This window comes from Bos javanicus, chromosome 7 (assembly GCF_032452875.1).
Source record: "Bos javanicus breed banteng chromosome 7, ARS-OSU_banteng_1.0, whole genome shotgun sequence".
Lineage (NCBI taxonomy): Eukaryota > Metazoa > Chordata > Mammalia > Artiodactyla > Bovidae > Bos > Bos javanicus.
Genome location: NC_083874.1, coordinates 17,820,032 through 17,848,023, shown reverse-complemented (window position 1 = coordinate 17,848,023; position 27,992 = coordinate 17,820,032). Strand labels below are relative to the sequence as shown.

At 51.5% G+C, this 27,992-nt stretch overlaps 2 protein-coding genes and 1 long non-coding RNA gene across 9 annotated transcripts in view; 1 reads left to right on the top strand and 2 right to left on the bottom strand.

Moving 5' to 3' along the window:
* LOC133250811 (uncharacterized) overlaps window positions 1-244 on the top strand; it is a 31,325-nt gene extending 31,081 nt beyond the window's left edge. For all 4 annotated transcript variants that reach the window (XR_009737424.1, XR_009737425.1, XR_009737426.1 and 1 more), the window contains exon 3: window positions 74-244. This is a non-coding gene — a long non-coding RNA (uncharacterized LOC133250811). The remainder of the gene's footprint in view (window positions 1-73) is intronic.
* Window positions 1-15,579, bottom strand: part of MLLT1 (MLLT1 super elongation complex subunit) — a 69,457-nt gene extending 53,878 nt beyond the window's left edge. The window contains exons 1-2 of one of the 2 annotated variants that reach the window (XM_061422477.1): window positions 14,988-15,579; window positions 5,085-5,265 (exon numbers count right to left, since the gene is read on the bottom strand). In XM_061422477.1, the coding sequence (XP_061278461.1) occupies window positions 5,085-5,265; window positions 14,988-14,999 (193 nt within the window). In that variant the 5' untranslated portion in view covers window positions 15,000-15,579. The remainder of the gene's footprint in view (window positions 1-5,084; window positions 5,266-14,987) is intronic. The other variant, XM_061422478.1, reaches the window with a different exon arrangement.
* Window positions 15,580-23,953: 8,374 nt separating this feature from the next.
* Window positions 23,954-27,992, bottom strand: part of ACER1 (alkaline ceramidase 1) — a 56,893-nt gene continuing 52,854 nt past the window's right edge. For all 3 annotated transcript variants that reach the window (XM_061422472.1, XM_061422471.1, XM_061422473.1), the window contains one exon: window positions 23,954-27,888. In XM_061422472.1, the coding sequence (XP_061278456.1) occupies window positions 27,720-27,888 (169 nt within the window). In that variant the 3' untranslated portion in view covers window positions 23,954-27,719. The remainder of the gene's footprint in view (window positions 27,889-27,992) is intronic.

Sequence of the window (27,992 nt, the reverse complement as noted above, 5' to 3'; positions counted from 1 at the left end):
CGCACTGTCAATGTTTTGACATGTATGCTGTCACTACGCGAGTAATGGGAAAACACTGTTCTCCTGCTTTTAGGAAAAACAGAACAGCGCAGATCAACCCCTCATGTCCTCCACCCCACCTTCTCCTGTGGCGACCAAGAGGTAGGAGAAAACCCTGCACCTGTTAACACCTTTACACACGTGTGTCTGGACTGTAACTCTTAAGCGGGTCGCAAATGGCTGGAACATAATGACAGGCCAGCACCTTGCATGTGGCCAGCACATGGGGTATGAGGCTTTCTCGGCTGGCCTGACTTCCCGCCAGGGGCGAGGGGGCAGTCATGACCCGGCCATAGCACCCACCGCAGCAGAGCGTCCTGGTGGCACCAGTGGCCAGCTCCTAAGCTGAGCACCAAGAACACTGTCACCTGACCTCGGGGCATGAATGTGAGTCATTACTGCCACCAAATGCTGCATTCATTCATTATCCACGTCTTCGGTGTCGGGTGCCCAGCTGGTGACAGAAGCCCAGGGCATGCCTCTGGTCCCCAGGAGGGAGCAAGTCACCTTCAGTGGGATAGTCAGCCCACCCAGAAGTCAGGAGTAGCCCTGCCGAGGGGACAACAGGCAAGGAACTCTGTGGGGCTGACATCAGCCCCAATCCCTATTCCATCAGGTCTCCTGCTCTTTGGTCATCCTCTGTGGGTGCTGGCTGGGCACGTCACATGCAGCCCACACCATACCACTTTCTCATTCCCTCTGAAACCTGCACCGCCTGGCATCCCGCAGCTCAGGATCCAGGCTGTCCCATGCTCCCTCGAGGCCACCTTAGCTTCTCCCAGGGAACTTGGTAAAAGGAAAGAAAAAAACCAAAGTCAATGTCCTCCGAGGGAAGATAAGCTCGACAAATGAAAATAAGATACTTTCAAAAATGAAAATTAGAGAGTAAGAAAGGGCTCTTAGACATTACAAATACAGTATTTACAGTGGTTTAATTCAACAGAATGACCAGAAAATGAAGTCAACAGAATCTCCCAGAATGTAGGGATAAAAAAAATTTTTTAAGAAAAGGTGAGAGGTGCAAAAACAACCCCATGAATTAAACATATGTCAACAGCAGCTAATATTCATAAAGCACCTATTGTGTGCCAGGCAGTATTCCCATAATCTTATACCATCAACTCCCAACAACACTGTGAGCCAAATGCACTTGTTCCCATTTTACAGATGAGAAAACTTAAACATAGAGAATTTACATAACAAGCTTTCTAGAAAGAGAAAACAGAAATTAAACAGATAGGAAAAAAAATAGGAGAGAACCTTCCAGAACTAAAATGAAGGGCACCAAATGTCCAACATGATGAACAAATGAACCAACAAAGATTCAATATGATGAACAAACAAACCAAAGAAGTCCCCAGAAAGGTCATAAAAACCATCTTAAGTCCTTCTGGAAAAAAGACAAAAACATTAAAAAACACATCACCTGCAACAGAATGAGAAACCCACAACATCAGGTTCCTCAAAAGATGACAAAGCAACACGCTCAAACTCTGAATGGTAGTCACTCTCCAACTGGAACATTACACCCAGCTCAACTAGCACTCAAGCGTGGGGCCAGAACAGGCCACTCTAGATACACTAAGACTTTATTCCCTACACACCTTTCTTCAGAAATTGCTTCAGTAATTAGTTCCTTGGGAAACTTCTGGATAAATTACTCCAGTAAAACAGGAAAATGAACAAAAACACAGGGTGTTAGGTGAATCCCTGAGGAGAAAAGTAAAGTAAGTCCCAGTGTGATGGCTAACGAGGTGGTCTGGAGAGGAGCCAGTTCTAATCAGAAGAGGAAGAGGCTGGAATGAAATATCCAGAGGAAGAGGGGAGTCTCCACTGAATAAATGAAATGATGGGGGTATGGAGAAAAAGGCAAAGCACCTCTGATGAAAAAGACAAATGCAGGGATGGGGAGGAAGAAGCAAAAGGTGTTCACAAAGCCACAGGCCAAATACGAAGCCAAGTAAATGGGGCCAAACTTCTTTTTTCGGCTGAGCTGGGTCTTTACTGCAGCATGAGGGCTTTTCTCCAGCTGCGCACTAGGGAGCCTCTCCAGTTGAGGCACATGGCCTCTCTAGTTGTTGCATGCACGCTTAATTGCCCCATGGCATATGGGATCTTAAGCTTCCCTGGTGGTTCAGCAGTAAAGAATTTGCCTGCAATGCAGGAGACATGAGAGACATGGGTTCGATCCCTGGGTTGGGAGGATCCCTGGGAGAAGGAACTGGCATCCCACTCCAGTATTCTTGCCTGGAGAATCCCATGGACAGAGGAGCCTGGCAGGCTACAGTCTATGGGGTTGCAAAGAGTCAGACAGAACTTAGCAAATAAATAACAACAATGTGGGATCTTAGTTCCCAAATCTAGGATCAAACCCATGTCCCCTGTATTGGCAGGTGAATTCTTAACCCCTGGACCAGCAGGGAAGTCCCAAAACGGGGCCAAGTTTTAAGCATGGATGACAAAAAAGATCCTATCTGACCTTGGCATGACCTTGAGCATTCTCCTTGGAGCAAGTGGCCCAGAGTTCAGAGAGAACCATCCCGACGGTGGAGAGCATCAATATAGTCAATGACCCTCACAGTTACCGACTTCTAGACTTACTCTCTAACCTGAAGTGGAACAACCTTAACCAAGTTGAGTGTAGCTCCCAGAAAGGGCATAAGGGTCAAGGAAGACAGGCTGCTCCTGCCCTTCTCTTCCTAAGTGGAAAGTCAGGAGACCCTGGCCAAAGCCGACAGCTTTGGAGAACCCATCCATTCTCTTGGCAAACATTTAGAAAGCATCTACTGTATCCTTTCAGCCCCAGAGATATAGCAGCAAACTGTGGCCAAATGCAAACCCCTCGCTCGGCGGGGATGCGAGGGGGCGAAGCTTAGGAAAGAGTCTGAGCTTTCAGGTTAGAAAGTTAATAAATTTTTCAAGTGAAAAATCTAGAAATAAGAAATGAATTCGCTTCTACAGCTTTAAAGTGGTAAGGAAGGGACACAACCCAGAAAGGACTAGAAGGCTGCCCCTGGGGTGGGACCACCATTGATGAGTTGGGAGGTGGAGATGCCCACCAGGTTCATTCCTGCTGGGTCTGTGCAGGGTGTATATTCTGATTTAAAAGACACTTTTTCAGCAAATAAAGTATAACTTCAGAGGCTGGAGTCCTGTTAGGAATTCACTGGCTGCTTCACCTTATCTGTTTTTCCCTGATCACTAAACAAATGGCAAGCAGGCATCCACCATCTAATTCATGTGATGCAGGGTGGCTCAGCGGTAAAGAATCCACCTGCCAAGGCAGAAGACATGGGTTCGATTCCTGGGTCGGGAAGATCCCCTGGAGAAGGAAATGGCAACCCACTCCAGTCTTCTTGCCTGGGAAATTCCATGGACAGAGGAGCCTGGGGGGCTACAGTCCATGGGGTCGCAAAGTGTCGGACACGACTTAGTGACAACCACCACCACCACATGATGCAGCTGCCGTCTATATAGAGGCTACACCCATAGGCTTCGCAAACAAGGACGGTTCAGCTACTCAACTCTGACTGCAAACTGCCTCTGCAAAACAGTATGCTTCACCCAGAACCCATTTTTCAGACACTGGGAGCTTGGAGAATGTGCCACTTCCACGTGACCACAAATAGGTGACCAGGCCTCTTGGGAGCTCAGTCTCCACACAGAGACATGGAAGGGGATCCTGGGCACCACCACCCCTGCCAACGTCACGGTCTCTGTGAGTGGACGGGAATCACCACTGGGAGAGAAGGGGACTGGACGGCAGAGGGAAAGCAGGCGCCCGGCCAGGAGGAGGCAGCCCGGCTTCTGCTGCTCCATGGCACAGTCAGTGACCGAGGAATGAACAGGAGTGACCAAGCGTCAATCAAAACCTGCAGACCCGGCCCACGCCGTGTGGACCCCTGCTTTAAAGCTCGGGCAGCTTATCCAGACCCCTGAGCCTGCTTCCTCTTCTGTAAAAGAGGGTTGTGGGGCAAACAAAAAGAGCTTATGAGCAAAACGTGCCTGATAAGTGACATGTAGTATTATTATTATTACCAGGTGCTTTGCATTATTATATTACTACTATTACTACCAGGTGCTTTCCAGGTATCTGCTATTATCAGGAGCCCGATCTGCTCTCTCCAAGAGGCTCAGAGAGGAAAGAAGGAAGAGAACTGAAAAGTCAGGAAAGGAGAAATGAAGGAAAGGAAGAGCTGAAAGCTGATGGAAGAATCCAGAAGGAAGAACAATGGCCACTACGCCACTAGGAATCTGGAGCTGCCGTCCCCCCTGAACCAGGAGTGTCTACTTCTGTGACACACGTCACCTCCTGGCTGGACAGTAAGACACTTGTTGGCCTTGGCCCAGGCCCCAGTGGGTCCCAGGACAGGCTCCATACTCTTATCTCACCAGCACAGCCTCACCCCCAACCCTCTGGCCCCACTGCAGCCCGGCAGCGGCTCTCCCTTTCCCAAAGCCCTTCTGGAGCACAGGGTCCTTTGTTCCTTTATCAACACATCCATTCAAGGACTATTTATGGGACCCCTGTGACATACTAGGCTTCACACAGGGTACCAAATGGTGACACGGCAGACAGGCCCCGACCTCACAGAGCTCCCCAATTCCCCATCAAATTCTCCAGGAAGCGGCCTCCAACCCGGCACCCTGGGCAAGTTCCTGTGCCTCACAGCCTGAGGGGGAAACGGGGAGGAGGCAGGGGAGGTACGCCTCCCTTTTCTGGTCCGGCCCCACATGCCAGGGGCTTTGGAAAGGGCATCTCTCCTCTGCCGACATGGGCCCAGTGAGCAACTTCCTGCTTACTCACGGGGTGGTCATACACCACCCTGCCCACCCTCCAACACGGGCCACATACTCTGGATGCTCCTCAGAGCCGGAGCCTCAATAATGACACAAGACACTCGTCACCACCTCTACTGGGCTCTCCTGACAACCAAGTTCACAGCTGAGGGGGAAGGGGGGGTGGGGGGCACCCCCGTGCGGGGGCAGAGCAGCGCTGGCCAAGGAGTTCAGGCCGGCTGCTCCCCAGGGAAGGGGGCACTCACCCCGCTTGGGCTTGGGGAAGCTGTCATGCAGCCGGAAGACCACCTTCTCCACGAAGTGCTGGATCTCGCACTGCTCGGGGCCGCGGACGAACACCATCCAGTCATGCGTGAACCCCTCCGTGGTGGGCTTCTTGCGCAGCTGGGCGCGGTGTCCCAGCTCTAACTTGACCTGGACAGTGCACTGCAGGGAGAGAGGCAGCAGCAGGGTCAGTGCAGAGCCCAGGGCCGTGGGATGTGGGCTGCCCTCTCCATCCGCCCTCCACCCCACCCCAGGTGGCATACAGAGCCGGAAAATGAAGGGACTCTGGGAGGCTCCAGTCACAGGGGGTGGGAGCACGTGTTTGCTCTACATGCTTTGTCTCCCCAGCAAGCCCACCCGGGGCCCTGCATCTCCACCCCAGTCACCCCAGGACCCAGGCACCTGTGGTCCCCACTCCCCCAGGCTCTGCACAGCTCGCTGGCTCCTCTCATTGAGGTCTCAGCTTGACAGCTGCTTCTTCAGGGATGCCTTCCCTGACCACCCAGTCTGAAAGCACCCACTCCTAGCCCCACAGCTCTTCACCACGTGGTCCTCTCAGCACCCTCCACCATCGGAAACCACCTTCTAGTGGCTTGCCTGCTCTGCTCTTAGGTTGGCAGCCCGTCCGGAACAGTAACGCTCACCAAGATCTCCCGAAAAAAGAACAGTGTGACCCGTGAGGGAGAGGCTGGTGCCAGGACCAGAGGCTACCGACATCCACTGATGCTCGAGCCCCTTGCGTAAAAAGACTTAGCACTTACACGTGACCTACAGACATCCTCCAACAGACCTGACGTCATCTCTGGGTTACTTATAATACCTCGTACAACAAAGATGCTATGCAAACAGTTGTAAATACAGGTAAGTGCTATGTCAACCGGAGAAGGCAACGGCAACCCACTCCAGTACTCTTGCCTGGAAAATCCCATGGACCGAGGGGCCTGGTGGGCTATAGTCCATGGGGTCGATAAGAGTCGGACACGACTGAGCCACTTCACTTTCACTTTTCACTTTCATGCATTGGAGAAGGCAATGGCAACCCACTCCAGTGTTCTTGCCTGGAGAATCCCAGGGACAGGGGAGCCTGGTGGGCTGCTATCTATGGGGTCACACAGAGTTGAACATGACTGAAGCGACTTAGCAGCAGCAGCAGCAGCAGCAATGCCAACAGTGCCAGGGCACAGCAAATTCAAGTTTTACTTTTTGGCACCTTCTGTAATTTTTTTTCCCAAATATTTTCGATGCACAACTGACTGAATGTACAGATGCGGAACACATCAAATGAAGAGTGGGCTGTACCTCACTCTACAAGTGAGGCAACCAAGGCTCTGAGACTGAGCTGCTACGTGGCCATGAGAGATGGCTCTACTGTATGGAGATTCAGGCCCGTGTGTGGGGGTCATCCGAGGGCCACTCTGCTGTCCTGGTCAACCCATGCCAGTCCTTGATTAAAGCCCTGTCGTCATCCATCATCCCACAGAGTGCTTCCCAGAGAACAGAGACCCTGAGGGTCACCCGAGTCACCCACGCCAATGATGGTTTGCGGTGAGAATGGGGGGAGGGGCAGGGGGCCAAGAAAGAAACCACCTGGGGACAGGTGCAGGTGGGCCACAGCCTCGGCAACCAGACTTCCCTCTTCACACACACGTTGGCCTCTCCCCACTAAGGGAGCAGCCCCCACACTTCACAGATTCTGAAGCGCCGACAGGGACCCACTGCACAAACCACTCTGGCCTGGAAAACCCTCCCCGAACTTCCTTCACACAAAGCCTGATACCTAGTATCAAAACCAAGAACATTACAAAGAAGGCAGAGGCCAAGTGGACACTTGCTTCTAAGTGCCAAGATAACCAGGGGCACGCGGGCCGCCAGATCCCACACATCCTGGAGGAGACTCCCCCGCTGGGCTTGGCAGCCTGGGCCTGGACCAGAAGCCTCTCTCTGTGTCCTCCGCCCTCTTTCTCACTACCAGACCCCGAGCATCCCCAGGGGCCACAGCCCCTCTGGTGCCTGCCTCTTTTACCCGTTTAGACCCCGCCACCAGCATCCTCCTGCTCCTCCCCTCCCCTTCCTCCCCCTGCTCGGTCACTGCCTGGGACTCAGGGCTCACCCTTCTCAGTCTGAGTCAAGTCCAAAAGCCTCAGCACACCGCCCGCCTGCGTTTCCCCAAGTCTGGGATGCTCCTGATTCACCACGTTTTCACCTGATTCAGACAGAGGATGCTGCAGAGCCGTGCACACGCACACACGTGCACTCGCTCACAAACAGCTGCTGCTAAGCTTCAGACACACCGTAGGGGCTGTGAACCAAGGATGCACGGGGAATGCACACCCCCTGCTTCCCCGTTCTGTCAGGCACCAGCCATCCCCAAACGCAGGCATGTCTGCTCCTTCCCGGCTGTGAGCCCACAGCCAGGGAGCCCTCACTCACTCCTCTGCAGACTGAACTTCCACTCATCCCTGACACCCTGGCTCAGGGCTGCTTTCTCCAGAGCCCCATCTGATCGGTCCCCACACTGGAAACCAAGCAGGCCCTGGTCTCCACAACCATCCACAAACAGCCAGCTCTTTGGTATGCTTCACCCTAACCCTGCTCCTGAGCACACTCAGCTGTCTCCAATGACCCTCTATCCTGGAGCCACACTACCACTACCTGAGGTGTCAACTACACAGGATTAAACTAGACAGGCTTCCTAAATCAGGGAGTTCTACGCGGCACACCCTGCGGGGAAGGGCCGAGGTGACGGTTAAGTATAGGGTGGTCTCCATGTGTGGACTGGTGTGAGGCTGTGGGTGCTGAGTGAGCTGTAAAAACAGCAGGAGCCCCTCCCCTGCTGGCAGGACCACAGTCCCGAGAGACTGCTCAGAAATAGAGCAGAGAGACCCCCCCAGAGCCGGCCCACTGGCAGGAGGGGTGGGGATCCAGATGGAGTATTTCGATTTAACACAAGAGAAGTGACTGCCAGCTACACGCAGGTGATGGAGTTGGGGAAACAGCACTGAGTGAGAAGTACCCCGGGCAACTGTGTATGGTCTGGGCTGAAGGCAGACTAGGAGAGTTAGATGGACCACAAGCCTGCTGGGAGGCAACTGGAGGGAGTGGCTAGAAAAGGAGCCTGAAACAAGGGAGCTGGGAGGACCCGTGGGCGGATGGAAGAAAGACAGGAGACCCTGGGCAGCTGGGAGGCTGTGATGCCCGTGGAGCCTGGCTGGGCAGAGCAGTGGCAGGGGGATGGGGACACTCAAAGGGAAATACCCCACCAAAAGCTGGAGGAAAGGACTGGACGTCTGGATAAACAAGTCACGCTCAAATCAGCCACAAGCTTCTATTCGCAGAGCACTGCTTATGGGCAACGTTCAAGATAAACAAATCCCAGTGATGTTTACATGGTCCCGAATAGGCCATAATCACCCCCCACACCCTATACTGAGTGTGTAACACACTCTGCCTCACGTACCCTATACACGAGTGTATAACACACTCTGCCTTTCTCTCCAACCTGTTCTAAGGCTGAGAAGTCAGGAGACAATCCCTGGACTGCCGGCAAGGTTCCAGGTGCGAAGCCAGATCATGACGACGAGACCCTGGGAACAGCTTCCGGTACTTTAGAACTAAATCCCAGGTCTGCTGTTCACCTGGCCAGAGATCCACAACCCTGCTCCCACCTCGGCTGCACGCCCGGCATGTCTCATCACATGGGGTTCCCACCCAGGGCACACCAGCAGGCAGCAGAGCCGTGATTGTGAAAGAAGGGAAGACCACAGCTCCATCCGAGGGGGAAGATGGGAGTGCCAAAAAGTCGCGCCACAGGCCAAAGTAAACAGGAAGGTTCTGAAGCGCGATGGGTAATCTTTGCTGCCGGCGGGCCATGCCCAAAGCCCTGCCTGGGCCCCGGCAGCATCTCTGCCCTCTGGGGCTGGCGCCAGCTCAGCCTCAACAACCCCAGACCCCAGGGGCCAAGGACCATGCTATGCACCGCTGCACCCAGGAGAGGGGGTTTCCTTCAAGTGCAGGAATCTTCTGAGAAGTAAAGATGGTAGAATCACACAGATCTGGGGCCACGATAGGAGGGAAAAAATCACTGAATCAGTGAGACGCTCGAGCTACGCTGAAGCAGAGGCAGGCAAAGCTGAGCCCCCGCCAGCTACTCCAGCTTGGCGAGTCTTGGTGATTTATTACCTGCTCTGCCCTTCCCTCCCCACTCCACCTGGACTCCTTCCCCGTTCAGCAGAACCGAGCAACTGAAGCAGACCCTCAGCCGCTGCTCCAGGAAGGGTGTCCACTACTGCCGGGTTAACAAGCCTGTGCTGCCCCAACTGACACCTCTCACCTGCGACTCGGCTCCCAGGAGGCGGCAGAGCCTCTGGGGACGAGGGCAGGCCTCGGTCACTGCCTTGGTTCAGCATTTCATCTGGGGGCTACTTCACCACCCCCTCCTCCAACAAAAGCCCAGAACAAAGGGGCACATTCCAACCCTGCCCTGGAAGGGGTTAACAATTCTACCTCTGGGAAAACCTCCCTAAAACCTGAGCGGAACGAGGGCTCCCAGGGCCATCTGGGGACAGTTAAGCTTGGGCTGAGGGCCTCCGCCGGGCGCTACCCTTGCTCCAGGCCAACTGGCAGTAGGCACTTGGAACCCCACGGCCAGAATCCTAAGTCCTGCAAAGCAGGCCAACGGCTTGGCTGGCCCAGATCCCTCCAGGTGTGGAGACCCTGCCAGCCTGGGGCCCACAGCTCCTCTCACCTCACAGCTCTTGCTCCCCCAGATCCTTCCCAAAGCCCTCAAAGCCAGAACCCAGCCAGCCGCCCAGCCCCAAAAGACAGGTCTTCTACACCGAGTGTCTGTAAGATTTCCCTGGCTCTGCTGGTGGGAATTCTCTTCAGCAGACACCCTTCCCTCTGGGAACTCGCACTTTACCAAGTGGCCTAGTTATGCCTGAAGTCAGGCGGCTGCTGTGAATTCCCTCAGATGCACAATCCCCTCCCCTCCCAGGAGAATGAATCACCGAAGGACCCCTCATTGGCCTGGGATGATTTTGCCAAGTCTGACTGGACCCAGCAGGGTCACTGGCCATGTGGTCCACACACAGCCACAAAGGGGGATGCAAGGGAGAGGGGGACTGGCCCCACGGAACCACAGCCACACAAACGCAAAGGAAACGCTCTTCACAGAACTTTCTCCCTGGGGGCCCTGCAGGGGCTCCCAGAGCAGCCACTGAATCAGAGCTGGCTCCAGCTGTCCCTCCCTCTGTGTTAATCCTCTCAAGCAGGGACCACCTGCCCAGAGGTGGGGACCTCTCATAACAGCCACAGGAGGGCCTGGGCCTCTGACCACTGGCCCACAGAGGGTTGGCGGCCGCCCCTGCACCCTCTTCTGGTTCTGACCAGCCTCAGTCCTGGGGCACAAGGTTAATGACAAAGTGACAAGGACTCAATGAATGTGTCTCTGGACACTAAGGATAAGCAAGCAGACCACTATTGTGCATGCTAAGTCCCTTCAGTTGTGTCCGACTCTTTGCGATCCTATGGACGGTAGCCCACCAGGCTCCTCTATCCAAAGCATTCCCCAGGCAAGAATACTGGAGTTGGCTGCCATGCCCTTCTCTAGGGGGATCTTCCCGGCCGACCAGGGATCAAATCCATATCTCTTACATCGCCTGTACTGGAGGCAGATTCTTTACCACTAGGTCCACCTGTGCGGACCACGGGGATAAGCAAATACACCCATGATCCTCAGGGCTGTCAGGGGGCTGGGCAGCCTGACCTCCAGCAGCCCAACAGGGAGGCCTGGTACCAGATATATTAATACTTTAAATCTGTAGGGAACGCCCACCAACGTGTAGACGATATGCTGGTTGACCCCAAAGTTCTCCAGGGAGCAGCCTCAGGAGATTCTGAACATGAACAACTGGATGAAGGCATCTCTCCCAGAGCCAGTGGACCTGGTGACAAAGAGAGTGGTTCCTAACCCCTTTCATTAAACCGACAGTTGGTAGAGCTAAGTGTAAAACTTCACGTTACAAACTGTGGGAGACACGAAGGGGAGTTGTTAGGCTCTGGCCCTCGCTCTCAAGCACGTTACAACACAGCTTTAAAGCCTGGCAGGCCGACTTGCCAGATGACAGATTCAGAGCTGGGTTGGCCCGAGGTTCTCTGGAAAAGGTCTGGGGAAAGAGCGAGAGATCCAAGCATGCCCCTAGCCTCGACTCCTCCTCTGTAATATGGGCCTTCCTCCACCATGAGAAACACACCTCCCTTCCAGAGCAGCAGAGCACGGTCACAAAAAGCTGTTCCCAAGTCTGGGCTTAGCAGACGAAGCGTTATCGAGAGTCAGTTCAACCTGTGGTTCAACGAGTCGGCCGCCTACTTCAGCAGCCAGGCCCGACACTTCTGCAAAGGGAGGAACCCCTGGGCCTTTGGGGAACAGGACCCCCAGACACTGACACCACTTCTAGCTCCCTAGGCAGCCCCCAGGCCCCCAGCAAACTTTCCCATCTTTTCAGCATCTGCTCAGTCTGTAGCCAGGCCCATTCCTTCCCCACCATCTTTGTAGATCATATGCCTGCCAGCCATAACCCCTAAGTAAGTAAAGACCTGCCCCCCAAAACACATCACCACGTTCCCTCTTAAAAAATACAAATCCTGAGATTTCCCTGGTGGCCAGTGGTTAAGACTCTGCACTCCCACTGCAGGAGGCACAAGTTTGATCTCTGGTCGGGGAACTAAGATGGATTTCCCAGGCGACGAGGTGGTCAAGAATCTGCCTGCCAATGCAGAGGATGCAAGATACGGGTTTAATCCCTGTGTTGAGAAGATCCCCTAGAGGAGAAAATGGCTACCCACTCCAGTATTCTTGCCTGGACAACCCCAAGGACAGAGGAGCCTGACGGGTTGCAGTCCATGGGGTGGTAAGAGTTGGACACGACTTAGCCACTGAGCATACAGGCACGGGGAACTGAGATCCCACCAGCTGCAGAGCCCAAAAAGAAAAGCCCACCATCAAATCCCAAAGAAAATAGATGAGTAACTACAGACTAGAGGCTGGAGGGATCAGACAGGTGGGTGTATGGTCAGGGCAAAGGAAACCAGAATGACTTTTCCCTGGGAGCCCAGAGCCAAATGCAGAACTCCCTCTTTTCTCAGCTGGGCCAGAAAGTTCTAGAGAACACACCAGGAAGGCCAAGAGAACCAAAATCTCTGGAAGCAAGCAGGCCTGGGGGAAAGACCCATTGTTCCCCATCACACTGAGGCCTTCACAGGGGCGTCCCAGGGGAGGCAGAGAAGGCCGACTATGCTGGATTCAAAGGGTCCCCACCCCAACCCCACACCCAGATCCCGAACCAGAAGTCCTCCTGGACTGCTTACAGCTGGCTCACCCACTCAAGATCGATAAGGGACACCAGTCTCTCCTGCCTCCCCTGGGGCTGTGAGGAAGGGACAGGGCTCAGATTGGGGCCTCTCCCTCCCACATTTGCATGAGAACACAGCCCAGACGAAGAACTGGACTGGGGTGGCACGGGCCTTCCTCTGGGGCCAGTTTCACTTGCACTTGCATGCGCAAAGATCCGGAGCAGCGCTGTCCAGTGGAAACTCCTGCCATGGAGGAAGGGTCACCTCTTCACGCTGCCCAGTGAGGTGGCTGGCACCTCAGGAGTGGTGGTTCCTGCACACCTAAGGCGCGGCTAGTGCAACAGAGGAACCAACTTTTTCACTCTGGTTCAAGTTTGAATCACAACTGCCAGCAACTGTCACACCAGACAATGGTGGGATGGCACTCTTTGGTCCAGGGGGCTCACATGACCCCCGAGCAGGACTGTTGTCTCCCTGCATCGCCAGCCCAGAACGCTGCCCTGTCTCACTCATAGAGACAACCACAGCCTGCCAGGGCCCCCCCACATCACAAGGTGAATGAATGTCCATGGGCCTGAAATGTCTCCCTGGGGGCCCAGTGGGGTTAGGGGCAGAAGTCCTGCTCTGCACCTGCGCGGTGTCCAGTAAGACTTTCCCAGGGTCCAGCTGCCTTAAGAGTGGACACTGAAGGTCTATTTTGTTTCCTAACTCAATACAGATAGGAGGCCTCAAGCTCGATCCCTTCAAGGGAAATGAACTCACCCCACCCTGCAGAAATCCCCATTCAGCTATCATAAACTATGCCTCACCTCTTGAGAGAAAGGTACAACACCAAGGATGAAGTGAAATTGTAGTGAGAGGGTGCCCTGAGCACAGGATTCAGTGATCCTGGGCCACCAGGCGGCCAGGATGGGCACGGGGGTATGCCTCCTGCACCCCCCCACCCCTGAAACCCAACTGCCACACAGCGCCTCACCAGCCAGAGCCGCCTGAGTGGCGCCAGCAGCCAGGGACGCCCCAACCTGCCCTCACTAAAAGCGGGGAATTCAGCTGCCACCCCCACAGCCCCACACCGCCTTTCCTGGCCTCGCGCCCCGGGAAGCCAGGGGCAGCAGACGAGGGTGAAGAGAGAGCTGATCCTATGTAGGGAGCTGCAATGGTCCCAGGCTTGAGTTTACCGAAACTGGCTCTGGGTTTCCAGACCAAAGGGAGAGGGTCCGTGGGGAGTCTAGGGGGCGGGGGCGCTGGGGAACACCTTGGGTTTGCAGCAAGTCTCTGGGTGGAGTCTCCAAGATGCTGGGGAAGGCAGGGAACATGGGGTATACAGGAGCTGGGCAGAGGACAGCAGGTCAAAGTCACAGCACCAGTCTAGGGGATGTTGGAAGGAAGTGGCGACCATGAACATCAGGAAAGAGACATGGGGGTCCCTGCAGGGAGGATAGCTGTGGTTCCAGGAACCAGATCTAGCTCTGGATTGAGGGGCTGGGGGGCAATGTGGGGCAGCGTCAGGGTCACAGGGGCAAAGAGAGCCCAAAGTGAGGGGAGTGAGGCATCTGGTGTGTGAAGGGAGTGGGGGCTCCAGATCAGAGCAGAAATGGTCCCTGGATCTGGTCAAAAAGGGTCTGAAGGTGAAGAGACAGCCCTTTGGGTCCCTGGAACCCAAAGGAGAGTGATCAGAGCAGAGGGGGCTGAGGAAGCTGGCCCAGGTCCGAAACGAAGGATGTTCAAGGCAGGCCGGGATCCTGGTGGGAAAAGGCCTGGACCTCGCTGACGTTTGAGGAGAGGGCTGGGGCTCAGCTGGGGCTGAGGCAGGGGCAGGATCAGAGGGGAGAGAAGTTAGGGTGGGCCTGGGTTCAAAGGAGGAGGCTGCAGACCAGGAGTTCTGGAGGGACTCAACCCCCAGCAAAGGTTTAATGTGGAGAACAGACAGAGTTTGAGAGGAAGCAGGGCCAAGGGGCCAGAGCAGGCAGGAGACACCAACTGCCCTGGATTCAGAGAGGAAAGGGGGTACAGGCCGGATCAAAGGACTCTAAAGGGATCCCGGGGATGCCTGTGGGGGCTCATGATTGAGCCAGCGTCCGGAGGGATGTCCCGGGGGGCTCTGGGTCGGACTGGGGTTGCAAGGGGTGTCCCAAGGTAATCCGGGCCAGGCTGGGGTCCCGAGGAGGGTCCCAGGGGGTCTGGGTTGTAGTGGGGTCACAAGAGGTGTCCCACGGGGATCTGGGCCGGGCCGGGGTTGCGAAGGCCATCCCAGGGTGCTCTGGGCAGCGAGGGACCGAGATTCACAGGGGAGTCTGAGGCGTTGTAACCAGGTGGGGGTCGCGGATGGGGGAGGGGCGCCCCCGCCCCACATAAAGGCCCGGGGGAGCGGTGGGCGCGCACAAAGCGGGGCGGGCGGGCGCCGAGCGGGAACGGAGAGGCCGGGACCGAGGAGGGCCGGGCCGGGCGGGCGGGTAAGGGAGGGAAGAAGGGAGGGAGGGAGGGGGCCCGGCGGGCGGCGCGGGCTGCGCTGGGGCGGCGCGGCCGTTCCTCACCTGATTGTCCATGGCTGGCGCCCCGCCCCGCCCCCGGGCCCCGCGTTGCTCGCCGCCGCCGCCGCCGCTCAGCGCCGCCCCGCCGCCCTCATTGTCTGTCAGGCGCCGCCGCCGCCGCTCACGGCCGCCCGCCCGCCCGCCAGCCCCGCGGAACCGGAAACCACCGCCAGCCCGGGTCGCGCACCGACCGCGGGCCCCCGCCGCCGACTCGGGCCAGCCGCCCGGACTGACAGACGTCTGGGCCAATCGACGATACGGACAGCCACTTGTGGGGTGGGACTTCCGACCTGGTGGGGGCCTGCCGGGCTGCGGTCGGAGGGACGAAGCCCGCAGCCAATGGGAAGCCCGGACCGGAGGGGCGGGAGGAGGGAGGGAGGGAGGCGCGAGGCGAGCCCAGCAGAAGGGAGCGCGAGGTGTGCGCCGCACGTGGAGGGGGGCGGGGGCGGGACAAGCGCGCCGCGCCTGCGCACTGGTGCGCAGGGGGCGCTGCCCGGTGGCCCGAGCATCCCTGGGGCCCGATCCTCCCTGGGCCCGAGCTGAGCTGGCGGCTGGAACGCTGGAGAGGCATCCCCAGGGACATTTTTGTTTCCTGGCCACGTGTTGCTACTGTGTGATGGAATGAGCCCTGGGCTCTGGTACTACAGATTAATTTTACAATCCTGGATCTCTCTCATGATTCACTCCCTTCTTGCATCAATAAAATGGGGACTATCACAGTACCTTTTGATGATAGTTCATGCTAGTCTGAATGATACAAATCTGATACCGGCTACATTGACATAACCAAGACATTCTCATTTTATTCCCATGCCAATCCCTCCAAAAACCGATTCTTAATTTACCCATGAATATATGGGTATATACCTTCACTGTGACTTGTAAACTGTGTTTAGATCGGACATAAACGTATCACCCCGTCTTTTTCATGATCTTGTAAGCCACTTTTCTTTTGGACATTAGGACTTCTACCTGCGATTTGGGGTCCCTTGTGCAATTATTTTAAATTCCTTCTATAAGATTAAAAATCGGGAGATTTTTGTTTGTTTGGGTACCCGCCCCCCCCCCCCCCCCATTTCTCATTTAAGTGTCAGGCTCAGTGGTAAAAATTTAAAAATCCACCTGGTAATGCAAGGAGATGTGTTCCATCTCCGGGTCGGGAAGATCCCCTGGGGGAGGAAATTCTTGGCTGAGGAATCCCGTGGACAGAGGAGCCTGGCAGGCTTCAATCCACAGGGTCGCAAAAAGTCGGAGGCGACTGAGCATGCTCTCAAAGTATTTATTAGTTTGTGTGGCCGGTGCTTTGCGATAAAGAGCGACGTCGGAAAATCAGTTACTTTGGAATGAAAGGAAGCCCAGAAAAGAACTGTGAAGAGAGCCAGCGTCATACATAGTACATAGTAACACTATACTTTTAAATCTACGGCAGGGCTACCTGGGGGTTTTTTTGGATGGTGGTGGGGGGGAGGTTGGAGGTCATACTGAGAAAATAAGCAACAATAATGCTAAACAATGATGCCAACCAATAATAATGTTATTAATAAAAGGATGACGGGGGGGGGGGGGACAACAATGTTTTGAAACCCCTAATGAGCTAATCATTGCAGACGAGAGTTGACCATGAATACTACAATGATTAACTGATAAGTCCATGGGAAACTGGAGAGTATAACTTCATCTCCACCATGATCTCTTCACAGATTGCCTGCTAGATGCAAAGAGGGGGGGAAATGATGTTCCCATGGAAGCATCATATTGTTGCCAACTTAGTTCAGTGACCACTTTTAGAAGCAGAGCAGTGGGGTAAACAGATGATGAACTCCTGCTAGGGTGCAGTGAGCAATACACAGCACCAAAAAAGAAGTTATTCTTGCCCCAAATGTTTAATTTGAATCATACCTTTAGTTCCAGTTTACAAAGGAAACACTGAGGGTAGGGGATCATGGGAGGTGACACATGAGAAGGAATCAGGCAAGGGATTTCCCTGGTGGTCCAGTGGTTAAGACTCTGGGCTTTCACTGCAGGGGGTGGTGTGAGTTCAATCCCTGGTTGAGGGGACTAAGGTCCCCAGATGTCACACATGGTGCAGTGAAAAAAATAGAAAACAAAGGAAGAAGAAGAAGCAATCGAACAAATTCAGAAGATGAAACTCTCAAGAGCCTGGGAGAAAAGACATGAGAACCATTCAGAATTCAAAGAGATGGTGTCACAACCAAATGCAATGTAAGGTCCTTCATTGGATCTTAGCTTTGAACAAACCAGCTGTGTCACTGGGGAAATTTGAACTTGAATTGGCTTATATTTCAACTTGTAATTGGTTAGGTGTGATCATGGAATTACAGTTGTGTGGAAAAATTCTTTACTTTTTAAAGCTGCACAGGGCTAAAATGCCACCAGGCTAATTGCCTTTAAAACACGTTAATTTAAAAACTAGACGATGAAAATATGGCAAATGTAAGAACTGTTCGATCTAAGTGACAGGCATACGGGATTTCATCAAACTGAGCTCTATACTTTTCTGTATATGGGAAGCTTCTATAATGAAAAGTAGACATGTTGGGACCTTCCTAGTGGTCTAGTGGTTAACAGTCACCTGCCAATGTAGGGGACACAAGTTTGATCATTGGTTGGGAGAACTAAGATCCCATATGCTGAGGAGCAACTAAGCCCTTGTGCCACAAGTACTTAAGCCTGTGCCCTAAAGCCCGTGCTCAGCAACAAGAGAAACCAGTGCAACAAGAACCCCACGCACTGCAATTAGAGAGTGGCCCCCACTCACCACAACTAGAGAAAGCCCACTCGAAGCATCAATGACCCAGAGCAGATAAAAATTCATTCATTCATTCAAAGTTAGAATAGTAAAGTAATTTTAAAATGTTAAGTATGTTGAATCCCTGGTGGTCCAGTGGTTAGAATTTCATGCTCTCACTGCCAAGGGCCTGGGTTCAATCCCTGGTACAGGAATTAGATCCCACAAGTTGCACAGCACAGTCAAGTGCAGTCAAAAAAAAAGCATCCATTGCCTAAAACTGAACAACTGTTTTCCTTCCTCGAGGAGGTAAGCAGAGTGCTGCTCCGTTTTCTCATTAGTATGGCCATATCCTGGCCAACACCTGCTATCTACAAGCTCCAGAGGATGAATTTTAAACTCATTTAATCATCACAATATGAAGAGGTAGGTGTCGTTGCCCCCATTTTACAGGTGAGGAAACTGAAGCTCAGATGAGGTTATTGCATTGTCCAATGTCCAATGTCCCATGTTCAGTATATTCCAGAGCCAGGGACCCACAGAGAGTCCAGAACTACATATCTGCCACCTGTGTCTTAGTGCCTGCTTAGTAGGCGGGCGCTATCAGCAGCCTCCCCCACGAGAGCATCTCTACACGTTTCCTGAGTAAGGAAATCAAAGAAGACTTCCTGGTAGGGAGAGAGTAGGACTGAGGCTGACTTGAATGGCATTGAAGGTGAACCCTTATTTCTTTCAGAGGAAGGTAGAATGTTCAGATATTGTTAGAAGTTGCTGAAGCTGAACCTCCAATACTTTGGCCACCTGGTGCGAAGAGCTGAAGCATTGGAAAAGACTCTGATACTGAGAAAGATTGAAGGCAAAAGGAGAAGAGGACAGCAGAGGATGAGATGGTTAGACAGCATCACCAACTCAATGGACATGAATTTGAGCAAACTCCAGGAGATAGTGGAGGACATAGGAGCCTGGTGTGCTACAGTTCAAGTGGACACAAAAAGTCAGACACAACTTAGCAAATTAGCAACAACAAAGTTAGAAGTTGGCATTGTGCACAAAGTTACTCTGGTTGTCATCTGCCGTATAAAAAACCACCCTACACTGAGTGACTTGGAACAACACTAAACATTTATTGTTGGGACCCAGTCACCTTCAGAGATTTGGGTCTCATTCATTTGAAGTAAGAAAGGGCCAGGTCACCCATCCCCCTTTTTGGAAATTCAGCTGAGGATTCTCTTGTGCAGACTGGGTTAAGAATTACTGAGTTGCAGTTAATAACACTTTTGTTGTTATTGTATCTAATTTTTGTGATTGTTTTTTATCTGTTTGACAAAGGACTTCTGGAAGTGACACATTGTTTCCTATTTACATCAGTGTGAGTGAAGGGAGTAGATTTAAAGAAAAACTTAAAGCAAATAGTAATTTGAGCAGAATGCATGATTGATAACCCATTGGCTCAGTGAGTCAAGAATCCACTTGCAATGCAAGAGACACAGGAGACTCAGGTTCGATCCTTTGGTCAGGAAGATCCCCTGAGAGAGGAAAATGGCAACCCATTTCAGTATTCTTGCCTGAAAAATCCCATGGACAGAGGAGCCTGGCAGGCTACAGTCCATAGGGTCACAGAGATTCAGATACGACTGAGCAACTACGCATGCATGCATGATTGACACACGTTATCCAGATGTTACAAGCATCTGCAATTTGCGCAAGGCTTGGCATATCTCTGCCCCTCACGGAGAAGGCAACGGCACCCCACTCCAGTACTCTTGCCTGGAAAATCCTATGGACAGAGGAGCCTGGTGGGCTGCAGTCCATGGGGTCATTAAGAGTCTGACACTACTGAGCGACTTCACTTTCACTTCTCATTTTCATGCATTGGAGACAGAAATGGCAACCCACTCCAGTGTTCTTGCCTGGAGAATCCCAGGGACAGGGGAGCCTGGTGGGCTGCCGTCTATGAGGTCTCACAGAGTCGGACGCGACTGAAGCGACTTAGCAGCAGTAGCAGCATGACGTGAACTCACTGAGGCTGAATAAAGAACCTCTCCAACACAACTCACTTATCACGCCAGGAAGTTGGTGCCAGCTGTTGGTTCTTCTCCATGTGGGCTCCTGCACATGGTGGCTTGGGATTCCTCACAGCATGGTGGTGGCTGGGTTCCAAGAGTGGGTATCCCCCCCTGCCAAATAACAGACAGCTGCATTGCCTTGGATGAACTAGCCTCAGAAGTCACATGGAGGCACTTCCACCATACTCTAAGCCCACCCACATTCCAAGGCTCCTTCATGAGACTTCCCTGGTGGTCCAGTGGCTAAGGCTCCACGCTCGCAATGCAGGGGGCCCAGGTTCAATCCCTGGTCAGGAAACTAGATCCTACATGCTGTAACAAAAGAGTTTGCATGCCACAACTAAAGATCCCACATGCTACAATGAAGATCGAAAATCCCATGTGCTGCAAGTAAGACCTCCTGTAGCCAAATAAATAAAAATAAGTACTTAAAAAAGGACTCCTTCATAGACGAGCGTAAAGGTTATGGCTATAAACTTTTTCCAAAGGGTTGGAAAAAGACACGACTGAAGTGACTTAGCACAGCAGTCAGATAGTTGACTTACAATATTAGTTTCAGATGTATAACATAGTGATTCAATATTTTTATAGATTATACTCCATATAAGACTATGATAAAATATTGGCTATATTCTCTGTGCTATATATTACATCCTTGTAACTTTTTTTTACATCTAGTAGCTTGTACCTCTTAATTCCCTTCACCTATTTTGGCCCTCCTCACCTTCCTTCTGGTAACCACCAATTTTTTACTTGCATCTCTGCCCTCTTCCAACATGTCTTTAAAATCAGCTGGGTAAACAACAAGCTCCTATTGTATAGTAGAGATTCAATATATTGCGATAAGCCATAATGGAAAACAAATTTTAAAAGAATGTGTATGTATATATATGTGTGTGTGTGTGTATGTTTAACTGAATCATTTTTATATAGCAGAAATTAACACAACATTATGCTGCTGCTGCTGTGTCACTTCAGTCATGTCCAACTCTGTGCAACCCCATAGATGGCAGCCCACCAGGCTCCCCTGTCCCTGGGATTCTCCAGGCAAGAACACTGGAGTGGGTTGCCATTGCCTTCTCCAATGCATGAAAGTGAAAAGTGAAAGTGAAGTCGCTCAGTCGTGTCCGACTCTTATCGACCCCATGGACTGCAGCCCACCAGGTTCCTCCGTCCATGGTTTTTCCAGGCAAGAGTACTGGAGTGGGGTGCCATTGCCTTCTTCGAACACAACATTATAAATCACCTGTATTTCAATTAAAATTTTTTTAAAAAAATCAGCTGGAGATTCTATGTGCAGACTGGGTTAAGAATCACTGAGCTGCAGTTAATAACTTTTTGTTGTTACTGTATCTAGTTTTATGGTTATTTTGTATCTGTGACAAGTGACTTTTGGAAGTGACACAATGTTTCCTGTGCAAATACAACAGTGTGAGCCAAGGGAGTAGCTCTAAAGAAACAAAAAGCAGATAGCAATTTGAGCATTTGGCAGCATGCATGACTGATACATGTCATTCAGACTTGTTACAAAGAGTGAGATGGAAGCAGGAGTCCCAGGAGTAGAATGTAACCTTTTGAAAGTGGTGAGTTTGGGCTCCGTCTGTAACTGAACTGCTGTACTAGGTCTCTATCGCCCTCTAGTGTTCCAGTTTACTTGCACCCAAAGGGAGTGCTTGGTATTAATTACACTACCTTTCTTTCACCTTTCAGGCGGTTCAGCCCTCCCAGACTTTTTTTGGAAGCCTCTTTCTGGCCTCCTGCCCAGAGACCAACTACTACAGAATGCTTCCTGTACCTCCCAGTTTCCTGCCAGCCACAAATGTACGCACAGCCACTCACAGCAATACTGAACAAGACCAAGCTGGAGCAGAGTCCAATGGGGATGCCGGAGACCTACCCTAGATTCATTTCAAATCAGAGCTAAAGCTAAAAAAGCTAAGTCACTTCAGTCATGTCCGACTCTGTGCGACCCCATAGACGGCAGCCCACCAGGCTCCCCCGTCCCTGGGATTCTCCAGGCAAGAACACTGGAGTGGGTTGCCATTTCCTTCTCCAATGCATGAAAGTGAAAAGTGAAAGTGAAGTCACTCAGTCGTGTCCGACTCTTAGCGACCCCATGGACTGCGGCCTACCAGACTCCTCGGTCCATGGGATTTTCCAGGCAAGAGTACTGGAGTGGGGTGCCATTGCCTTCAAATCAGAGCAGACCTTAAATGTCACACTGAGGCACTTGGCTCTTATTCTATAGGCAATGGGGAGCCATGAATGGTTTTGTGTGTGTGCGTTAGTCACTTAGTCATGTCTAACTCTTTGTGACCCCATGAACTCTAGCCTGCCAGGCTCCTCTGTCCACGGGATTCTCCAGGCAAGAATACTGGAGTGGGTTGCCACTTCCTTCTCCAAGGGATCTTCCTGACCCGGGGATCAAACCCAGGCCTCCTGCATTGCAGGCAGATTCTTTACCAGCTGAGCTATAGAGAAGTGCCATGAATGGTTCTGGAGCAGACCAAAATTATGTGCAACAAGGTGTTTCCCCAGAAAAGGGTGCTACATTGGACGTGTGCAATTTTTTCTCTCTTAGCATCGTTCTTCTTTAAAATTTATTTATTTATTTATTTATTGGCTACACTGGGTCTTCATTGCTGAGCTTTCTCTAGTTGCAGTAAGTGGGGGCTACTCTTCATTGCAACCTGTGGGCTTCTCATTGTGGTGGCTTCTCTTCTTGTAGAGCTCAGGCTGTAGGTGCCTGGGCTTTGATAGTTGCAGCCCAGGGGCTCAGTAGTTGCAGCTCCCAGGTTCAAGAGCACAGGTTTGGTAGTTGTGGTGCACAGACTTAGTTTCTCCATGATATGTGGAGTCTTCCTAGATCAGGGATCGAACCCATGTCCCCTACATTGGCAGGCGAACTCAACCATTTGACTACCAGGGAAGCCCCTCTCCTTTTTATTTCTCCCTGGCAACAGTCCTCGATCCGAGGGCTCCCCCTGGGGGCCAATATGAATGTGTGTGTGTTTTTAAATGGCAGCCCCTCTGGAGGATGCCAACTCATGACAGGCAAGGGCTTAATATTGGATTTCAACTCGTACTCATCCCCTCTTCCCCCCAGATCAGAGTCATAGTCAGATCGAGGCTTCCCTCCCTCTGCAGAGGAAGCACGTGCCCAAGTCTGGCTAATCAAACAGCTGCATCCTTCTGGCTACTGGAATTAATGGGGGGGGGGGGGGGAGGAGCGGGGACATGACCTAACACCAGCCAAGACTTTAGTAAATTTTAACTGAGGTGAAATTTACCTAACCTAAAATTAATCATCAACTATACTTAAGTGTACAATTCAAAAGCAACTAGAGCCTTACCAATGTTGTATAACCATCATCTCTATCTAGTTTTCCAAGACATAGTCTTGACCCCAAAAGGAAACCCTATACCTATGAGCACTCACTCCCCATTTCCTCCTCTCAGCCCCCGTGTGCATGTGTGCTAAGTCACTTTAGTTGTGTCCGACTCTTTGTGAATCCATAGACTGTAGCCTGTCAGGTTCTTCTGTCCATGGCATTCTCCAGGCAAGAATACTGGAGTGGGTTGCCATGCCTTCCTCTAGGGGATTGTCCCCACCCAAGGACTGAATCCGAGTCTCATGTCTCCTGCATTGGCAGGCAGGTTCTTCACCACGAGTGTCACCTGGGATGCCCCCTCTCAGCTCCTAGCAATCACTAATCTGATTGATTTTTTCCCTTATGGATTTGCCTGTTCTAGACATTTCACATACATGAAATCATAGAATATATGCCCATTGGTGTCTGGCTTTTCACTGAGTGTAATGTTGTCAAGCTTCATCCACATCGTATCCTGTGTCAGTGCTTCATTCCTTTTTAAGGCAGAATGATAGCCCATTGTATGGATATACTACTTTTGTTTATTCATTGATTAACATTTTGGTAATTTCCACCTTTTGGCTCTTATCAATAGTGCTGTAATGCTATTTACAATAGCTAGAACATGGAAGCGACCTAGATGTTCGTCAACAGATGAATTGATAAAGTTGTGGCGCATATATACAACAGAACATTACTCAGCCGTAAAAAGGAATGAATTTTAGTCAGTTCTAGTGAGGTGAATGAACCTAGAGCCTGTTATAGAGTGAAGTAAGTCAAAAGGAGAGATACATACTGTATATTAATGCACATATATGGAGCCTAGCAAGATGGTACTGATGAACCCATTTGCAGGGCAGAATAGAGACACAGGCATAGAGAACAGACTTGTGGGCACGGGGTGGGGGGGAGGCGAGGGCTGGACAAACAGAGAGCAGCGTGGAAACGTACACATTGCCGTGTGTAAAATAGGTCACTGGTGGGAAGTTGCTGTATCACACACTCTAACAACCTGGAGGGGTGAGATAGGGTTGGGGGTGGGAGGGTTCAAGAGGGAGGGGATGTATGTATACTTATGGCTGATTCAAGTTGCTGTATGGAAGAAACCAATACAACATGGTAAAGTAATTATCTTTCAGTTAAAATTTTTAAAAGAGAATAATATATATAACTGAATTATTTGCTATACAGCAGAAATCAACAAAACATTGTAAATCAACTATACTTGAATAAAATTAATTTTTTAAAAAGAAAAAAATGGTGCTGCAATGAACATTTCTGTACAAATATTTCTTTGGATACCTGTTTTCAGTTCTTTGGTCTATATGCCTAGGAGTGGAATTGCTGGATCACATAGTGACTCTGTTTAACTTGTTAAGGAGCTGGTAAACTCTTTTCCACTGTGTGGTACCATTTTACATTCCTACAAGCAACCCACAAGGGTTCCAATTTCTCCACGTTCTCATCAGCACTTACCTCCTGGCTTAAAAAAAAAATTATGGCCAATTTAGTGGATGTAAAATGATATTCATGGTTTTGATTTGCATTTTCCTACTAGACTAATGATGTTGAGTATCTTTTCATGTGTTCTTGGAGCTTCAGTGTATACTTCTCATCTTGGAAGGCTATAAACCTGGCATTGCTTGCAGCCACTTCCTACCCATGGGGTGCTCCAGGATAGAGAAGCTCAACCATGGTGACATCATTTGAAGCCTGAAAGTGTTAGTCACTCAGTCATGTCCCACTCTTTGCGTCCCCATGGACTGTCACCTGCCAGGCTCCTCTGGCCTTGGGATTCTCCAGGCAAGATTACTGGAGTGGGTTGCCATTCCCTTCTCCAGGGGAATCTTCCTGACCCCAGGATCGAATCTGGGTCTCCCTCATTGCAGGCAGATTCTTTACTGTCTGAGCCAACAGTAAAGCCTAGATCCAGCCGTACCTGCAGTCTGATCTCTAACTTCAAAAGTATATGTGCTGATTATCATTTTGTCATTCCAGCCAGCTAGAGCTGAACATTTTGTCCTTTGCCACCACGAGTCCTCCGTAATGGAGATGGGGGCTTGCCAAGGCCCCACGGTGAGTTAGAATTACAAACTGGATGATTCACTGGTCCTCCTTCCTACCTATTCACTGCCTCCGTGCCCCAAGAGGAGGCTGTATGGAGTGGTCAGCAGGAGACAGAATCTGCGGACAAATCATGGCCACGCATTTATAGATAGAGACAAGGGGAGTAGGAAGTGGATGCTTTTCTATGACACATGTGATTCCCTCCTGCCCAGAATGGTCTTGCCCAGCTCTAGGTATGGCTGGTTCCCTCCTCACTGAGGGCTCAGCTGGAAAGTGCACTTCCCAACTGATCACCCATATGAAAGGGCATGATCTTTGAGAACATCACTGTGCTTTATCTTTTTCACCCATCCGTGACTGCAGTTGCCTCTTTTATATTTATCTAATGTGTGCCTCCTCATTAGGGCAGGTTCTTTGCATGTCTTTGTTGTCTTATATGAGGACTGGTGTCAAACATATAGTAGGAATTCAGTATACAGTTGTTGAAGAGATGAATGAATGACTGAAGGAAGGAAGGAATGAACAGGTGGGGAAATAGATGAATGGAAGGGTGATTGAATGAATTGGACGGATAAGTGAAAAGATGGCTGAATATGGATGGATGGATGAAGGATGGTTAACAGTTCAATACATGGATGGATGTTAGAATAATGATTAATGGATGGTGAAAAGATGGCTATATGGATGCATGAAGTGGATAAGTAGATGGATGAATGAAGGATGGTTAACAGTTGGATACAGGAATAGATGTAAGAATAATGGACGATGGAAGGATGAATAATAAATACATGGATGGATGGATGAATGGACAGATAAAGGATGAGTAGAAGGGTGGATGTTTGCCAGACCCCATTCTAAGAACTTTACATATGTTATCTTGTTTTATCTACACAGAAATCTAAGGAAGGAAGGAATGCTTTACAGCCAAGGTCCTTGAACTTCAGAGGTAGAGGGGGAAAAAAACCACTTCCCTCAGAAAATACAAATAGGGAAGTCCAAGGAAAGTGAAGTCGCTCAGTCATGTCTGACTCTTTGTGACCCCATGGACTGTAGCCTACCAGGCTCCTCCCTCCATGGGATTCTCCAGGCAAGAGTACTGGAGTGGGTTGCCATTTCCTTCTCCAGGGGATCTTCCTGACCCAGGGATCGAACCCGGGTCTCCCGCAGTCCGGGCAGATGCTTTAACCTCTGAGCCACCAGGGAAGCCCAATGGTGGAGCAAAATTCAAATTTACATCTGCCTGACTCCAAGGCCTGAGTTCTTAACCACCATGGAAACCACCCTCCTCCCTCTGTCCTCTCATTTCAAGAGCCTGTACCAGCCACCACGGGCTTCCCTGGTACCAACAGCTAAAGAATCTGCCTGCAATGCAGGAGACCCCAGTTCGATTCCTGGGTTGGGAAGATCCCCTGGAGAAGGGATAGGCTACCTACTCCAGTATTCATGGGCTTCCCTGGTTGCTCAGATGGTAAAGTATCCACCTGCAATGAGAGAGACCTGGGTTTGATCCCTGGGTTGGGAAGATCCCCTGGAGGAGGGCATGGCAACCCACTCCAGTATTCTTGCCTGGAGATTGCCATGGACAGAGGGGCCTGGTGGGCTACAGTCCATGGCGTCAGGAAGAGTTGGACACAACTGAGTGACTAAGCACAGCACACGGAAAGCAGCCACCACAGCTCTTGTCCTGATGCACGTGCCCCGACAGCACCCACGTCACCCAGTCCAGGCCTCCGTGAGGCTCCAGCGCTACCAGCCCCGTAAGTCCGTGGGAGCACATGTGAGCATGTGAGGATCCCTGAGGTCTCTGCATGCACATGAAGTCACTTCAGTCCTGTTCAAACTCTTTGAGACCCCATGGACTGTAACCCTCCAGGCTCCTCTTGTCCATGGGATTTCCTAGGCAAGAATACTGGAGTGGGTTGCCATTCCTTCTCAAGGGGATCTTCCTGACGCAGGGGATAGAACCTGCATCTTTTACGTCTCCTGCATTGGCAGACAGGTTCTTTACCACTAGCACACATGCTTGAGTGTAAGGTGACCAGAAAACATGTCCATTCTCTAGGATGCCTCCCAAGTATCAGTGACCTTGCACAGCCAAAGACAGGTCTGAAAAGTCTCACAGTGACCACCACTGTTTATACGATGCCCAGGGACCAAGCCCCAGCCTGAGGTCATTCCCAGTGGCTGCCACAGAAGCACAGTGGCTCAGTGATCCAGCCCCACCAGGTCGTGTGAAACAGTAAACCTGGAAGAGGAAGTGAAAGAGGATGGGGGCGGGTCATGGAGGGGAGCTCCAGGGTTATCACACTGCAGCACAGAGAGGTCATTAAGTCCATCCCCTGCCTTGGAATGGGGGCACGGAGGACCAGGATGAAGGGGAGAGGGAGCCGGAGGGCAGAACTGTGTCTCTTGGTCTCCCAATTCAGGCCGCTGTCCTGGGTGGGTGCATAGGTGTCAGGTGATCAAGAAGCCCTGCTGGACCTCAGCAGCTCTTGTGGTCATCACCCATCTCCACGTAGGGCAGCCCCATGGGCCAAGTGTCCCGAGGCCAGTAGCGGACTTTGAGGGTTTTGTTCGGCATCTCGTATGCGGAATCCACCAGAGCCAGGATGACCATGCCGTAGGGGAAGGTGAAGCTGATGAGTACATGCCTGGGTGACAAGGTGGAGAGGGGGAAAAGATGCCCCAGCAGTCAGCTTGATGGCCCCAGCCCCACCTCTCCTGACCTTTCCTGGATCCTGGCCATCAAAAGGGA